Genomic DNA, 17,926 nt, shown 5'->3' on the forward strand with positions numbered 1-17,926 from the left:
CAAATCAGACTAGAGAGCCCAATAGTAAACCTGAACACCTATGGTCAACTCATCTCAACAAAAGTCTGTAGTCAATTCACTGGAGAAAAAATTGTGTGCAACAAACAAGAGTGGCAACGTTGGACATCTGGATCTACCACACAAACAAAACAAAAAAGACGGAAAATATTTTATCTATACATTAAACCTGTACAGATTTATTTAAAATCGATCTTAGACCTTTTTGTGAAATATAAAGGTAAAAAAGAACTTGGAGAAATTATAGGGGATCTTCATGACTTTCGATTACAAGGAAAATTTTCTAAATGTGTGGAATAGAAGTGTCCAAATAGGGGTGCCTGGGTGGCAAAGTTGGTTAAGCATCTAACTCTTGGTTTCCCCTAGCTGGTGATGTTGGAGTCCTGAGGTGGAGCTCCTTGCAGGGCTTAGCACCCAGGGTGGAGTTTGCTTGAGGCTTTCTTTCCCTCTCTTTCTACCCCTCCACTGTGTGCACATGCTGTCTCTCTCTCGTTCTTTCTCTCTCTCCCCCTCTAGCATGAATAAATGAATCTAAAACAAAGCTGCTCATAAAAAAATGACTTGCGCTTCAACAAAATTAAATCTATGTAACAAAACTAGTATATAAAGAGGGATGCATTAAACAGTTGAGGATATAAATGCAACTTATATTCATCCCCAAGGGTTGTCCAAGTGTGTGTACAGGAAGAGGTTAGAGATATGACCAGTTATCTCCTGCTGTAGATTGGTATAGGCTAGCCCTTGAGTACAGCTTGGTCAACACTGGGCATAACGTTGATGTAGAGAAGCTATAAATCACTGGGTTATAATGCGCTGTAAGAGGAAGTGCAACAATCCTTCATTTCCTCAGGGCTATACAACATTTAAGGCCCCCAGAGAAGTACTAAAGTAAAATAATGCATTTTCTTGCTTCAGTTCTCTACTGCCAATTTGAGACAGTTATTTAACTTCTAGAACCTTCTGTGTTTCTGTCTATATAGTAAAGCTAATAATATTTGTCTCAAAATTTGCATTATTACAAGCATTAAATAATACGATTAACTTAGTCTACCCAACAATCTCTCACTAAATTTTGGTTGTTATTTGGCCAGGTAGATTCATCTGGAACAGATTAAATATTATAAAATTTGATTTCCTGACACTTCTTTCATGAGAAAACTTTACATACATGATTGGCATCTAATAGAGAGAGACCGATTAGCTTCATGCAGATGAGACTGAGTCTAAACAACCTGTGAATAGCCAGTGAGCAGAGAAAACCGGATGGAAAACACACTAACAGCTTTGTTGTACTTTGCTTCCTTCCTCTAATTTTTCCATATCATTTTTGCTTTTTGTCCCAGCCACATTATGAGGAAGAGTTATTTATTCTTATTCTGTCTTTGCCTCTCATTTTCCAATGGCTCATCCATTCAGTGCTAAATTCATACCAATGATATTATCAGAAATCATTGATTTTATTTATCTAAGTACTCTGTACACCAAAGATCTTGAAAATTTCCAAAAAAGGACTGCAAGTGGTTGTCTTTGTTTCTTCTTTTTCCTAACTCATCTCAGATTTTCCTGAAAGCTAACTTGATAGTATTACAGGCTCAATTTCCTTCCTACTTTTCAGAAAAATGGAAGTGCACAGGGCAGATTATAGCCTTTTGGGGCCTCCAGGGAAAGGGGCCAATATTTTTCTTTTTCTCAGATAGGCAAATATGGAAAGTTTATACCCAAGAGCACCAAGCACACTTCTGTGGACGGTGACTTTGCAACACTTAGGCCAAGACCTGTTTAGAAATGCCTTTGGGAACATAATTACATAAAGCTTTCAAAGACCTATTATATCTCGCATTGCCACTTAAGTTTGTATTTGTCCCTCTGAATGGTCTTCAGGCATAAGCATAAAATAAGTGGATGAGTCTTATAACCTAAGTACTTGTGTTAGCTTTTGAAGGAATATAAAAACACATTTTGCTTATTTTTTATTTCTGAGCTATTCTTAAGAAGTTAAATCAACTCTCAAAATTCCCAGCCTGCTTTCCTGTGGGATGAAGATCCAGTTCTCTCATCACCAAGTCTAAGTGAATACTTGAAGTCCACTTCCCTTGTAAACTGTAGAAGGTTTAAGACATGCTGAAATTTTCAAAATATTTGTAGAGAATTAATCTGAATGTGTTTGAATTATGGCTTTGTAATTGTCTTCATTTATTCCAGGTTTTGATACTAGAGACAAACTGGCAGAATGAATATCTGAGGACTGAATGCAGCCCCAAACTAACCTGACAGACACTGAGATCTTATGGTTAGTGGATTACCCCTTGTCATCTTGGTTTGGGAAGGGTACCACCCCACGTGTGCTAGGCTAATTGTGTGTTCTTTACAATTATTGTATATAAATTCATCCTAAAGGCTACTACTTCTCCTGCAGCATATGACAATTTGATTACTATACAAATGTTTTAGCTTACTTCAGTTTTAATGGGACATTAGCTTTAAGCAAAATTCCCCTTTGTGGAGAGCAAAACAGTAGAGTTAGTTGAAACATGTTCAAATTGACATTGAATTTCATTGTGACCCCGAATCTTGCTTACAGGCAGTCCTCCGTATTATTATTATTAAGAAACAGACTCTATGCTTGAATATGTACAATGACAAAGAATTTCTTATTATTTCAAAACATCTGCCATCCTAAAATAGAATAGTTTCATCTGAGCCAACTATGGTAAACTTATAGCATCCCACATTCTGTTACACTAAGAAAGTTTGAATGTGTGGTAGAAACTTTTATTCAAATATAAGAACTTCTTTATGAATACTATAATTCAAAAGACATACATAATTTGTATTCAACAATACCAAAAACCAAAGTAATCCTTTGAGTATCTATTTGTAGAGAAAAAATTAGACTAGTGATTAGTGTTAAGAAAAAAGCTAAGATAACCAATTGATTATGACATTAACACACTTTCAGTAACAGATTGCTGAAATTGGAGTTTATCGTGATCATACTTGCTAAATCCATGTTATGAATGTTCTTTTTAATTTCCTTTATTTTTCCATTGGTTGTGTGTGCACGCATAATAATCTGTGGTTAAACTAGTCATTCAAAGAGGAAAGACCGTAAAAAAAAATAACAGCTTTAAACCATACATGTCACTGGCTATTTCATATTACCTCATGTATCCCTCATTAAACTTCTGAATTTTATAACGGTATTTTAATTGTGAAATGAGTACCATGAGTGGCCTAAAGAGATTAAGCAATTCGCTCAAGGATCACATTGGCCAGTTTATTTGAGATGTCTCAATGTTTTACACCTTTCTGTGTTGCTATTGTTTCAATTTTTTGTTCATGGTTCCCTGAAGTTCTTACTTTACCAACTGTGACTTCAGTTTTCTCATGGGAGGATTCCTCAGTATCACTATATTGTTTTATGACAATAATTCTCATCAACTGACTCTTCCCTCTTACCTTTTCCCTCTAAAAGCAGCACTGATCACAGAGCAAGTTCCCTCAGAATACAGGATGAGGTTTTGAGCTATTGGAGATGAAATTCCAATGATGATTTAGAAGACAAGCAGGATCTTTTTTTTCTTCTTCTAAGATTTATTTATTTATTCATGAGAGACACAGAGAGAGAGAGAGAGAGGCAGAAACAGGGCAGAGGGAGAAGCACAGTCCTCTCAGGGAGCTCGATTGGGAACTCAATCTCAGACCGAAATAAGGACCTGAGCCAAAGGCAGACGCTCAACTGCTGAGCCACCCAGGTGTCCCAACAAGCGGGAACCTTGATTAGGAATATTTGTCTTTGTAAAACTGAAGGCAAATTATTTCAAATATTTTAGAATCAGAGAATTCTATAATATGTGTGTATATTATATATTCCCTACCTCTTTACTAACATAAATACTCAAAAGACAGACGGGTTGTCTGTTAACCCATTATCTTGCATATTCCTTTCTGCTCAGATGAGGAACCAAAAGAATTCTTTCATGCTGTCCTTCATGACATTCCTATCAGTTCTCTCCCATATGAAAGATAGCCTCAGATTGAGGAAGAAACAGAATTTGTCTTTTAATATTTACAGTCTATTCCCTTTCAAATCTTAGAAATTACTAGGATTCTCTTAATGTCTCTTCTCTTTAGACTCAGAGAAAATTACTTATATATAAATCAGTTTGTTATAGTAATTAGGTATATCTTAAGAATTAACATTGTTCCTAACTCATGGACACAGATTAGTACCAGTTGCAATGAACAGAAGATGAGTCAATGATCCTCATACTCCTAAAACTTCTCAGTATTCTTTAGTTGCTGTTAATTGCTGAACACTCTGATATCAGTTGTGATATAATTATTTTATTTGTTATATAATGGAGGATAGGAAGCCTTGTTAGTGATTCTGAAAGCAAAGTAGGGACTAATTGAAAATTTCTATTTTTATGAGGTTAGAATTGTGAGTAGTAATTTAAAATAGAATTGATGTGGTAAGGTAGAGACCATTCTAAAAATGTCATAGATGTCAATTATTTGCCTTGTAAAATTTTCTTAAAGCCTATCAATAACATTGATATTAAATTTGTGAGTCACTCCAGATGATTGTTGTTAAACAATATTGTTATAACAATATTGTTAAACATTTTTACAATTTTTTATTCTTTTATTTTTTAAAATTTTGTTTGAGAGAGGGAGAACATGTGAGAGAGCACGAGGAGGAGGAAGTGTTAGAGGGAGAAGCAGACTCCTAGCCAAGTAGGGAGCCCACCTTGGGACTCGATCCCAGGACCCCAGGATGAAGACCTGAGCCAAAGGCAGCTGCTCAATGGATTGGGCCACACAGGTGCCCACATTTCTTATTTTTAAAATAAACATCTGAGGGTCAGATATGTCTGTCACTTCAGAATCAGACTAACGTAGAGGATGTGTTAGTTTTGCAAAACCACTAGGATCAGATATTTCCTCCTTGGAGGGTAAAATAGCTTTTCGAAATGTTTCTTCATTATCCTACACTCATTTTGCACCGATTAAATAATGTCTTAAGATAAATGTTACAAAGATGTGATTTCCTGAATATTACATTTAGTCATTATTGCAATAGATACCACCAAGTGCTAACTTACCCAAAATTTGTCTAAAAGTTGCTTTCACTTTTATTTCCTTTAACTGGCATTTGATTTTTGACATTGTAACTAAAGTATGAAATTTTCAGCAAGATCCATGACTCATGCATAATTCAAATATATTTGGGCAATTCAACAATCTTATCTTTCCTTGATCAATTGCTATCACAAACTTCCATGATCCTATGTATTTTTAATTTTTTAATTTTTTAATTTTTTATTGGTGTTCAATTTGTCAACATATAGAATAACACCCAGTGCTCATCCTGTCAAGCGCCCACCTCAGTGCCCGTCACCCAGTCACCCCCACCCCTCTCCCACCTCCCCTTCCACCACCCCTACTATGTATTTTTTAAATTTTATTTAACTCATAAAGTATAAATGTGACAAATGAGACAAATGAATGGACTTCCTGAATATTTCTCAAAATTTCAGTCATTAATTGATATTCTTTCTTTTGCTGTATTGTTTTCAAACACTTTGCTTTCTAATGTAAGAGAAATTCCGTCGGTTTAACATGATCCATTGACAATATTTGACCATGTAGGAAAATATAGTATGCTCTACAGAAATCAAAGTTAAGTAGTTCAAACTGGATCTATAAACAAATGTGCATTTCTTCAGGATTCATTCCCAGAATACTAAGAGTGTTTTCTCAGGTAATTTTAAAGGAGGATCATTTATTTTATTTGTAAGGTATAAGAACTGGAAAATATGGACAAAATCTTTTCTTGTTTAAGACTAACTCATATAATTAGCAGGTCTTTATCTAAATATGTCATTAATAGTAATAAAATATATTATCAAAATAATATTTAAATATTTTTAAAAGTACTAGTAACAGTGAGTAAAATATGTAATTATTCTCATGATTGCCATTATGAAATTATGCCATGCTAGATTTATAAAAGACAAAATAAAGAGAATCAGCTTAATTCAATAAATCAAGAAAAATTAATCTTAACTCTATGTCAATATTCATTTTAATAAATTTTACATTATTGTGTTTATAGAGTTAATTTCACCTTTGGTTATGTGTTCTTTCTCTCAGAAACCTAAGTCCCTGTGGAAGCATACGCCAAAGCAAATATATGACAAGCCAGAGAAACATCTCCGAATTCATACTTCTAGGACTTTCATATGACCAGAGCATACAAATATTTTGTTTTGTCATTTTCTTACTCTGTTATGTTGCTCTGTTGGCAGGAAATCTTCTGATCCTTATCTCCATTCGATGCAGCCCTCTTTTTCACCAACCAATGTACTACTTCCTTATACACTTATCCTTAATAGACATCTGCTACACCTCTACAGTTACACCCAAGTTAATTGGTGACTTGCTAGTGGAAAGGAAAACCATCTCCTATGACAATTGCATGTTACAGGTCTTTACAATGCACTTCTTTGGAGGCATTGAGATCTTCATTCTCACCGCCATGGCCTTTGATCGCTATGCTGCCATCTGCAAACCTCTCCACTATGTGATTATCATGAACAGGACAAGATGCAATCTCCTAGTCTTAGCTGCTTGGGCTGGTGGGGCCATTCATGCCTTTCCTTTATTTTCTACTGCAATTGGTTTGCCCTTCTGTGGTCCTAATGAAATTGATCACTATTTTTGTGATATTTTTCCTTTGCTTAAAGTGGCCTGTACTGATACTTACATCACTGGTGTCCTTGTGATTGCCTTTTCGGGTATGGTCGCATTAGTTACCTTTATTGTCTTATCTGTTTCTTATGGCATTATACTGTTCACTTTAAGAAATCTCTCAGCTGAAGGAAGACGCAAAGCCCTCTCTACCTGTTGGTCTCATATCACTGTGGTCATCTTATTTTTTGGGCCTGTAATCTTTATCTACCTTAGGCCACCTACTACTTTTCCTGAGGACAAAATATTTGCTCTGTTTTACACCATCATTGCTCCTATGTTCAATCCCTTAATCTATACTCTGAGAAATTCAGAGATGAAAAAAGCCATGAGGAAAGTTTGGTGTCCATCAGTATTTTCAAAGGAAGCATGAAATTAATTTGAAGAAGTTTATTGGTTAAGCAACTCTGGGAAACAGAAGAGGGAGATGTGAATGAAAAAATCAGGGACTATCTCATAGGTTTTGTATATCATCAGTAGTGCAAGCAGAATGAAGGGGGCAATAGGACTACAGGTTTAAAGTAATCTTGGAAGAAATACTAATTCTTGCATTCCAAAATTAATTGGAAACTTAGTCTTTGGAATATTAAGATGGTAGAGGTAGTGTAACCTTCATGAAGAAACGATTGAGTCAATGGACATAAACCAATGTTATATTAATTAGTGAATTATAAAAGAAAATATTTTGATGATAATTTTATTAAAATACTGGACTCAGAGGCCAGACCACAAAATAATAGATATTCTTTGTTAGTTCAGAAGTTGTAATCTAATAAAAAAGGTTATGATCTAAAACTAAATGAATTAATCTAAATTTGTGATAGAACATTCATATATAGAGAAGAGACAGAGAGACAGAAAGAATTAGCAAAGAGAAACAAGATGTGATTTCATCCATAAGTAAATGAAAAAACTAATGCATTTTGGTTGCACGTGGATTTATTTTTAAAGATTTTGCTTATTTATTCATGAAAGACACTGAGAGAGGGAGAAACACAGACAAAGGGAGAAGGAAGCTCACTTCAGGGAGCCCGATGTGGGACTTGATCCTGGAATCCTGGGATCACGTCCTGAGCCAAAGGCAGAAGCTCAACCAGGGCCCCCCAGGCATCCTGCACATGGGTGTTTATGGCAGCTTTCTTCCTAATCAGCACACCTTGGATGCAACCAAGATGTCTTCCTGGACGTGAAGAAATAAACTATTGAACATCTGGAGAATGGGGCATTATTCAGCACTAAAAAGAACTTAGCAATAAAGGTAAGAAACTATATGCAGGAAACATAAATGAATATTTCAGGGTTAAAGAAGCCAGTGTGAAGGGAGAAACTTTGTATGATTTCAGCTAGAGTTCTTCCTTCAGTTACAAGGGAGTTATGTCCCAATAATCCATCATAAGTAGAAAATATCTTACATCAAAAATTCATGTAACACTTTCAACGTATCAAACCTTATAGCTTAGCCTAGCCTAACTTAACTGTGCTCAGAACACTTACATTAATTAGCTTACAGTTGGGAAAAGTCATCAAATACAAGGCCTATTTTATGATAAACATTTGAAAAATATCATGTAACTTATTGAATACTGTACTTTAACATGAAAAAGAAAATGGTTATATGGGTACAGAATTGTTGTAAGTTTGATCATTGACCCACGAGAAGCTCACTGTCCCTGCCCACCACCACAAAAGAGTATTATACTGCATATCACTAGCCCAGAAAAATATCTAAATCCAAAATTCAGAATACAATTTCTACTACACTTATGCATCACTTTTGCCCAATTGTAAAGGGAAAAGTACAAGTCAAACCATTGTAAGTTGGGAGCAATCTGTGTATGACATTCTGGAAAAGGCAAAACTATGGAAAGAGCAAAAAGATCCATCCGTGGATGCCAAGGATTAAAGACAGGAGAGGCATGAATAGGTGGAACATAGAGGATTTTTAGGGTAGTGAAACTTCTGTATGTCATTGCATTTTGGAAATTGTCATTATACATGTCAGACCTCACAGAATGTACAGCAGCAACAGTGAAGCCTGATGTAAACTGAATTTTGGGTAATAATGATGTGTCAGTGTAGGTTCATTTGACTGTAACACATGTAGCACTCTGGGGGAGAGGCTGTCCCAGTGAGAGGGACAGGTGGGTATCTCTGTAGTTTCCACTGTATATTATGATGAAAGTAAAACTGCTCTACAAAATAAAATGCATTAATTAAAAACAACTGCATTGCAGCACAATACCTGGATGAAATCATCTTGTAACTAAATGAAGCATCTTCTGAAAAAGATTTTCTAGTATAAACAGGTAATACCCTAAAATCTTTCAACTGTAATATCAGGTCTTTTGCTCATGTTTCATAGTTTCAAAGATATGATCTCTTAAGAAACAAAGCAATTATGACAGAGAAGGGACTGGATAGTGGAATTTTATGAGAAGAAGGTAGTCACAATCCTGGAAGAGTTTCATTTGTTATTAAAAACTTTATATTTATATGAGAGAGAGCATGAGAGCACACAGGAGCCAGAATAGAGGAGGAAGAAACAGAGGGAGAGGTAGAGAAGCCGGCTCCCCACTGAGCAGGATGCCAGACACTGCGCTTGATCCTGGGACCCTGAGATCATGACCTGAGCTGAGGGCAGATGCTCAACCAACTGAGCCACCAAGGTGCCTCTGAAAGAATTTCAGATTAGGTACATGTGATGCAAGAAGTGCAATCATTCTGGAGGCACTGTGCAAAGAAGCATGAATAGCAGGAAAAAAAATGATGAGGGAGAAAATATTAAGTAGAGTTTTTATAGCAATGAAAAATTGGACAAACTACCTTCTCAGCAGCTACTAATAAAGAAACAAGAATATTGCAAGGTTTGATTTTATCTTTTGAATGACCATCACAAAACATTTGTCAGTCTAAAGATTGAAAGGGCATGTGCTTAAAATGACCAACTTCATTACTAGAAGAAAGATCATCTTCATGTGTAGAATGGGTAGATCCATAAAATGAGCAATATCATGTAATTAGCAATCAGATTAAAAGTCACAAATTACCAGTACACCAGAAGTCCTCTTCATACTTCTTTAAAATCACCACCTTCAGAAAGTAATCACTAGCTTCATCTATAAAGTTGATGAAATTTACCTAGTGTTTGATTTTGTAGAAAAATACTAATGCAGATTATACTCCTCAGTGTCTATTTTCTCATTGTTATGTTCATGAGATTCATTCTTCATGTTTTATCTAGACATTCAGACCATTTCCTATTAAAGGATATTAAGAGTAGAGCTGCTTTGAACATTTTGAAACATGTCTTTTGGTGACTATTTTTCATCCATAAATACGTGCTTTTTACAAAAAATGCACTTTACCCCTAGGGCTAAGCAAAATTGAAACTAAAAACATGAAAAAGATAGAGCAGTCACAATGAAATAGTATTTGAAATAGCTATATATATATATATATATAATTGTTAATATTATACATAAAACAAAAAAAACAGACTTTAAGGCAAGAGCCATTATCAATTCCCAAAATCATTGTTGATAGAATTTGCAAACCTGAAACATTTACATATCTGAATGTGTATGCATATAGAAGGACATAGAGAATTTGATCCAAAATAATAAGCAGCAAAGTAGATAGATAGATAGATAGATAGATAGATAGATAGATAGATAGATATAAAATACTACACTCATCAGCTGGTGAGTGAATATGAGTTATTTAAAGTAATTTATCCTATTTTGTGCCACAAATTTATTCTTAACAAGTGTCAAATTATCTGTAGAGCAATTTATCTAATGACAATGCATTAAAGTACAAAACAATAATAAAAACATAGTTTTTAAACTTGAGTATACGGTACTTTAAAAGCTTTAAAATAAATCATAATGGAAATTAGATAATAATTTTAAAATTAATACAAATAGTATTTATCACAAATGTATACCAATGCTTAGAGGTAAATTCCTAGCTTGTGTTAAGGCAAAAAATACATTATTACATCAAGAGTTGATTTGTTATCAAATTATAACTACACCTTATCCTAGCTGAACCACTAGGTGTTATATGTATTGGATCACTAAATTCTACACCAGATACTAACATTATACTTCATATTAACTACCTAGAATTTAAATAAAAATTTGAAACAAACAAATTAAATTTAAAAAAAAGAAAAACAATTCTGTACCTAACTCTAATGTTTTACTGTCTGATAACTGAAATTTAAATTAAAATTTGAACAAAAATCCTAGTTGTAACAATGCTAAAATTATTACCAATAAATATTTTAGAACCAACAACATATTGAATTGTGATAAGCTAAAAGTTATTCCATTGGAATCAGGAAGAAGTGACCCTTAGTATCACCAATTCAAATTAACATTATTCAATATTTTACTGAAAGAACTAGCCAATTCAGTAAGACATGCAACCAAAAAACAAACATATAAAGATTGTATCCAAAATGAATAGAATCTATTTCCACCGACTCTATAGAAAGTATGAGTTAAGAGAATATTTCGAACAAGTCTATGCTAAATTTAAAAAGACTGACAATGCCAACTTTTGGTGAGGTTATGGAGACATGGGAACTCTCATACATTGCTGGTGGACATGTGTCATAGCACCACCACTTTTGGAAACAGTTTGGTAATTTTTTAAAATGCTAACATACATTTAACATATAACTCAGCAATTCCATGCTCAGGTATCAATCTGAGATAAATGGTAATATATGTCCTCACTAAAGCTTGTACATGAGTAGTCACAGCAGCTTCATTCTCTATGGCCATTACCTGGACACAATTGAAACGTCCATCAGCTAGTGAATAAGTATACAAAATGTGGGAGAGCCGTACAGTGGAATACTATTCTTACTAAAAGGAATGAACTACTGATAATGCAATGTGATAAACCTCTAAAACACTATGTTACATGAAGAAAAGAATAAAATTGAACACTGTATTGTTTTTAGAAGTCTATTTCTCTCCTGGTTATATTATGTGGCTTCACTATTTCACAAATGAGAGAAAAACGGATGTGTCCTTGAGATTCCCTAGCTCTCTGACCAAAGCTCTCATAAAACATGGATCCTGAGTTTCATCCTGTACCCAGAAATGACAATTATCAGGTCAAGGTGGTTCTTGTCATTTACCTCAGCTGTGTTATGCCCTATTTTTAATATCATTCCCTCAAGTTCTTCTTCCCTTAGTAGCTCTCCAGACTTATCAGAGATGATTCTGTTTTCCATAATTGCTAGCTTATCATGTGTGAGCATGTGTCTGCTATGTTACTCTTTCCCACCCAGGAATCTGGCATTCACATTTTAAACTGAACTATAAGGAGTCTATCTGTAAAATGTGAGTCTTTGGACCTGAAGAAATAAAGAAACAATTTAATAGACAATTCTGATTCCATTGCTCACTCTTCAGAAACTGTATGTAATGACCCATTGCCCTCGGAATAAATCTAACTTTATGAAGAACAGTACTGTATGTAGAATTCAACATAAGTTGACCTTAATATGATGATGGGACTAAATATGTGTATATTAGGTCAAACACAGCAGAGATTCTGAACCTGTCACATTTCAATTGTGAGGTTTTGACCAATTTGCTTCAAGTTCATGAACCTTTTTTATTAATCAATATGCACATTTTGGATAAGCAAATGACTCAAATGATGTTTTACCATGATACACCTGTTAGGATGGACAAAATATGGGACACTGTCACCAACAAATGCTGGTGAGGATGTGAAGCAACAGGAACTCTTATTTATTGCTGGTGGGAAAGCAAAATGGTTGGCCATTTGGGAACATGTTTTTTCAGTTTCTCACAAAACTAAACATGTCCTTACTGTATAATCCAGCAATCTCACTCCTTGGCATTGACCCAAAGGAGATGAAAACTTATACCCATATAAAAACCTGCTCATGGATGTTTAACAGCAGCTTTATTGATAATTGTCAAAACAGTTGGAAGCAGCCAAGATGTCCTTCAATAGGTTAGGATAGATAAAGTGCAACATCAGACAGTGGGGTACATTTCAGTGCAAAAAGAAATAAGGTATAGGCCATGAAAGGATGGGGAAGAACTTTTCAATGTTCTCTCCATGGTCCTTAGCATTCAGCTTAAACACAATCACGAGACTCTTCTTGATCTTCCCTGTCACTAATTTTCCATTTTCGTATTTTACTACGCAGACTTTTACAAGCTCAGTGTCTAGCTAAGAACCCAACACACAGGAATAGCTCAATAATTAGTTATTGAGTGAATAGGCATAACCATATTGAATTAATTAGGTTTTCCGCATACACTTTTTCACCCCTGGCATTTGTTATCCATCTTCTAGGAATACTCTCAGCCCAACATAGGCCTTTTCACTCTGATGATTCCCCTTCATCCATTTTTGATGTCCTTTTTATCTAGGAAATCTTCCTGACTCCTGATCTTTGCTGTGTGTCCCCCAAACATGTTTTCCTAGCACCCTGTGCTGCCACTACCTTACCATTTATTAACAGGATGTTGTCCCTTTCTGCTCCTCTCTGGGTCTTTCTCTGTGGGTTCTAAGCTCTGTGAAGGCAAGACCCAGGTTCCTCTCAATTCATCATTGAAGGCCCAGCAACCACCAATGTCTTTGATATATTCTTTGGACTTAAGAAACTTCTATTGATGAATGAGAGAGGGATATGTTATCAAATATAAATAAATGGAATATATTTATTCTGAAGTTGTTTTGCATGTAGATGGAACCACATATTTTTAAACACAGTTTTTCATAATGAAATGTTACAAGTAAACTAATTAACAGAGTACAATGACATGAACAGCTCACATTCATAAGATGAGGAAATCCTGTTGAGAGCATGGTGAATATCAAGGTAAGCTATTTGCTCCTTCACTGAGAATCTCCATTTCAATTTCTTTCTCATTACACAGTTTAAGCAGAAGTTAAAACAAATTGTGGTTTCTCGAGGAGATCTAGCTAGAATTCTCAAGAGTCTTAATCAGATAAGAGTAGGAAAAAGTCCCTTGTCTCCAGTACTATTTCTTTGCTCTACAATTTCTTGCCTTTATTCATCTTCCTTTATACCACTATTTACTCATTCAATATTTATTGTGCATCAGACTTATCAAAAATTTTTAATAAGTAGTTAAGTACTCTGTAGAGTGTGACTCTATTTAATAAATAGGAATTCTTCTCAAATAATTAGATGTTGATTTATTTGAACACTCATTCTATCTGATAGGTTAGCATCATAAGATGGGTGACATGAGCAATACAAAATGACTTGACATCTAAAGGGAACTTTGGAAACTTGGGGTAATCTTAATTATCCCTCAGAGGTAAAAAAAACTCTTTGTTTCCATGACCCCATATTTATTGTTTACCATGATTTATTAGGCAATTTGTATTCATCAAGCCTGGTGTATAAAAATGAGCAGAATTATTAATAAAAACATTAGAATTTATAGATGGTTAATATATGTATAAGGTTTGTAGCATAGTTTATAGTTGGGTTTACTCTTTCTTATACACTTTTCTGCTCCACTCAGTGCAGAATCTATTATTCATAGCAGTTTAGTTATTTCTTTACTTGGTAAGTATTCCTTGTTGAGATCATCCATTGACAATGGCCAATGTCCTTTTGACCTATTGAATCAATGTTGAACTTCAGGCATATTTATTTCGCATCTGAAATAACTTTTCTACTGCACAATTTCCTAATGGCATTTTTCATCTGATCATTTCTCAAGGCATATATTAAGGGATTTAACATGGGTGTTATCATAGTGTAGAAAACTGCAACTGCTTTATCAATAGGTAAAGTAGCTGCAGGTCTCATGTACACAAATATACAGGGCACAAAGAATAAGACGACCACTGTGATGTGGGAGACACAGGTGGAGATGGCTTTGAGTCTTGCCTCCAAGCTGTGGTTCCTTAGGGAGTGCAGAATGACCACATAGGAGACCATGAGGAGGAGGAAGTTTAAGGCACAGATGAAACCACTGTTGGCAGCAACAAAGAACCCAAGAGTGTGGGTATCAGTGCAGGCAAGATTGAGCAAAGGATTCAGATCACACATAAAGTGATCTATGACATTAGGGCCACAGAAAGGTAGAGGGATGATAAAGAGGATCTGTATGGCTGCATGAAGAAAGCCTCCCACCCACACCACTGCCATGAGCAAGCCACACACCTGCCGATTCATGATGATCATGTAGTGCAGTGGCTTGCAGATGGCCACATAGCGGTCATAGGCCATCACAGTAAGCAAGATGATATCAGCACCTCCAAAAAAATGTTCCCCAAAGATTTGGGTTATACATGCATTGAATGTGGTGGTCTTCTTTTCACGGAGTGAATCTACAATCAGTTTAGGGTTATTGACAGAAGAATAGCAGGCATCAATGAAGGAAAGATAGGCCAGGAAAAAGTACATGGGGGACCCCAATAATGGGCTGGCGGTGATAGCTGCCACAGTGAGCACATTTCCTACCACAGAGACGATGTAGATGATCAAAAACACAACAAAAACGATTTTCTGCATCTTTGGATTCTCTGTGAGCCCCAGTAGAACAAACTCTGTCACATTGTTTCTATTCTCCATTATTTCATATTATACTTAATTACATGACCTGTAAAAGAATCCCTTTCGTTATTGCAACCTTGAATTTATTAAGCTTCTTTATCTAGTAAATAATAACAGCCTAGATTCTACTGAGTTGTTTATTCTCCATATTGTTTTTTGAGATAGAACATAAGTTCTTTGTCCTTGAAGATTACTTAAATTATCTCCTGGGTGAAATTTCTGTTGAGTATAGACATAAGGAAGTTTATAAATATACAGGCTGGAGATCATCAGTGTATACTTCATCATCTGAGGTGACTAAGCCTAACATGAAGTAGTGTAGTGTACACAAGTGATAGGGAAATAGGTAAAGGGAGGTAGGTTATGATGTAAAGGCTAAGGATGCAAGGTTAACATATTTTCCCTTTGTCGTTAGGAAATGGGGCACCATGGTGAGACATTGAGAAGATAGGCAGAAAAGTGAAGATAAATTTGAGGAAGGGGAATAGAGCTATAATTTTAATAAAGATCTTTATGTTTCTTGGGTGAAGTAGGGTGAAGTTCAGTAAGGGGATGGAAGCCAGACATAGAAACCCCAGTTAGGAGATTGCTTATAATAGTTGACATAGGAGTAATAGGGCATTGGAAGTGGGTATGTAAAGAAAGTATACAAAAGCTACTATAAAATATTGTTTAAATACAATAACATTATAGTTGCTGAATATATAATTGCAACATAGAACACGATTGTTATGCTCATGGTATAGTAGCAAGTACTCTGTAAAGGATCCCATTTAATACTGAAAACATCCTGTGTAGCTGGTATTATATCATCCATTTTGAGATGTGGAAACAGTCTTAGAGACTTATGTTGGTGGTAATAATAACAGCAACAGTATTTATTAAAATTGAATATTTAGTGGCCTTGATGTTTCTGTAGACATTTGCTGATTTAATCCCCACCACAAACCTGTAAGATAATTCCCACTATTGTTACCCTGCCAAGATCAAGATGCTAATTAAAAATAATTGATTTTTTTTATAAGGGCAATATGGGCACCTGCTTGGCTCAGTAATTGAGTGTGTAACTCTTGTTTTTTTAAAGATTTTTATTCCTGAGAGACACAGGCAGAGGGAGAAGCAGGCTCCATGCAGGGAGCCCGATGTGGGACTCGATCCCGGGACTCCAGGATCACACCCTGGGCCGAAGGCAGGCTCTAAACCACTGAGCCACCCAAGGATCCCCCCCCCTTTTTTTTTTCCAAGAGTTTCAAGATAATTTAATACAAGTTCATTCATTTTTATATTTAAGTTCATTATGTCCTGGTAAAAATTCTGAAAGGCCACAGCAAAGATTCGTTCAAATTATACTTAAAAATTTCTTCCAAATTCTTTATTGCTATAACTTATATTGAATTAGTAATCTTTATATGACCATAAGTGTTATAACTGTCTTATTAATACTATAGAGTATACTTATTACACTATACAAATGTGTATAACACAATTACATTAGCAGACACACACATACACACACTGACATGTTTGAAGTGTCAATTATCAAATAAAATGTGGTATTGTACTCATTGAAAGATCTTTTTACCTTGACTTCTCTCTCTCTCAGACCCAGTTCTCCCTATTACAATCCATCTCCAAAGCAAACTATCTGTGAAATGCTAAAAAGGATTTCCACTGTGGTTAATTTATTTGATTTGAAAATCAAAAAGACCAGGTTAGAATTCTCATTTTTCCATCTGCATTTTCTTTTATCTGGAGTGCATATCTAGCACATTTCATCCTTGTTTCCTCATCTATAAAGCAGGATTAATAATATCCACTTCAAAGCTTTTGACGCAAATTGATTAATTGATTAAGGCAACATATTTGAATATATCACCACCATGTTGGACACACAGAGTACCTTCATCACCTTTTTAACTGTGTATGCACAATAGGAATGATTGACATTTTGAGTGTTAATTATTCAATAATATAACTGTGCAAAATGTTCAGGAAGAATCATCTCTAAATTTACTTTTATTTATTTTTTATTTTATTATATTTTTTTCTAATTTAACTTTTAAAGAAGGCAGGGATGCCTGGTTGGCTCAGGGTCTGAGTGTCTGTCTTCAGCTCAGGGAGTGATACTGGGGTCTTGGGATCAAGTCCAGCATCAGACTCCCTAAATGGAGCTTTATTCGCCTCCTATGTTCTGACTCTTGCTGTGTCTTTCATGAATAAATAAATAAAATATTTTTTAAAAAATCAATGAATAAAGAAGGCATACAGACTCAATTAGTCATAGCCTTTCTTATCAGAAAGAGTTATCTTTTCATGCTTAGACTAAACAGCTGATGATATCAGTGTCATTTATTATTCTAACTGTGTCTTTTTATGTGAGAAATATATTTACATTTTGTTTTCACTCTGATTATGAGTCTATATTATTAAAACACATCTCATTGCAAAAGCATGCTGTCTAGTGATGAAGAGTAGAGTCTTACAATTGGTTTCAATTCCATGAGTTTCAAATTTTTCATTGTCACCTTATGTAGATGATATTTACCAAGTATC

The 17,926-nt window shown here is 35.0% G+C and overlaps 2 protein-coding genes across 2 annotated transcripts; one reads left to right on the forward strand and one right to left on the reverse strand.

The window, feature by feature from the left end:
• The first annotated feature begins 6,217 nt into the window (after window positions 1–6,217).
• Window positions 6,218–7,147, forward strand: LOC140613611 (olfactory receptor 4P4-like). Its single transcript, XM_072792042.1, has one exon. It carries the CDS (start codon window positions 6,218–6,220, stop codon window positions 7,145–7,147), a length of 930 nt encoding a protein of 309 aa, XP_072648143.1.
• A 7,314-nt stretch (window positions 7,148–14,461) lies between these two features.
• On the reverse strand, window positions 14,462–15,391 carry LOC140613383 (olfactory receptor 4C46-like). The gene has a single exon (XM_072791912.1). It carries the CDS (start codon window positions 15,389–15,391, stop codon window positions 14,462–14,464), a length of 930 nt encoding a protein of 309 aa, XP_072648013.1.
• Window positions 15,392–17,926: the final 2,535 nt, after the last annotated feature.

The sequence above is a fragment of the Canis lupus genome, chromosome 21 (genome assembly GCF_048164855.1).
Source record: "Canis lupus baileyi chromosome 21, mCanLup2.hap1, whole genome shotgun sequence".
Lineage (NCBI taxonomy): Eukaryota > Metazoa > Chordata > Mammalia > Carnivora > Canidae > Canis > Canis lupus.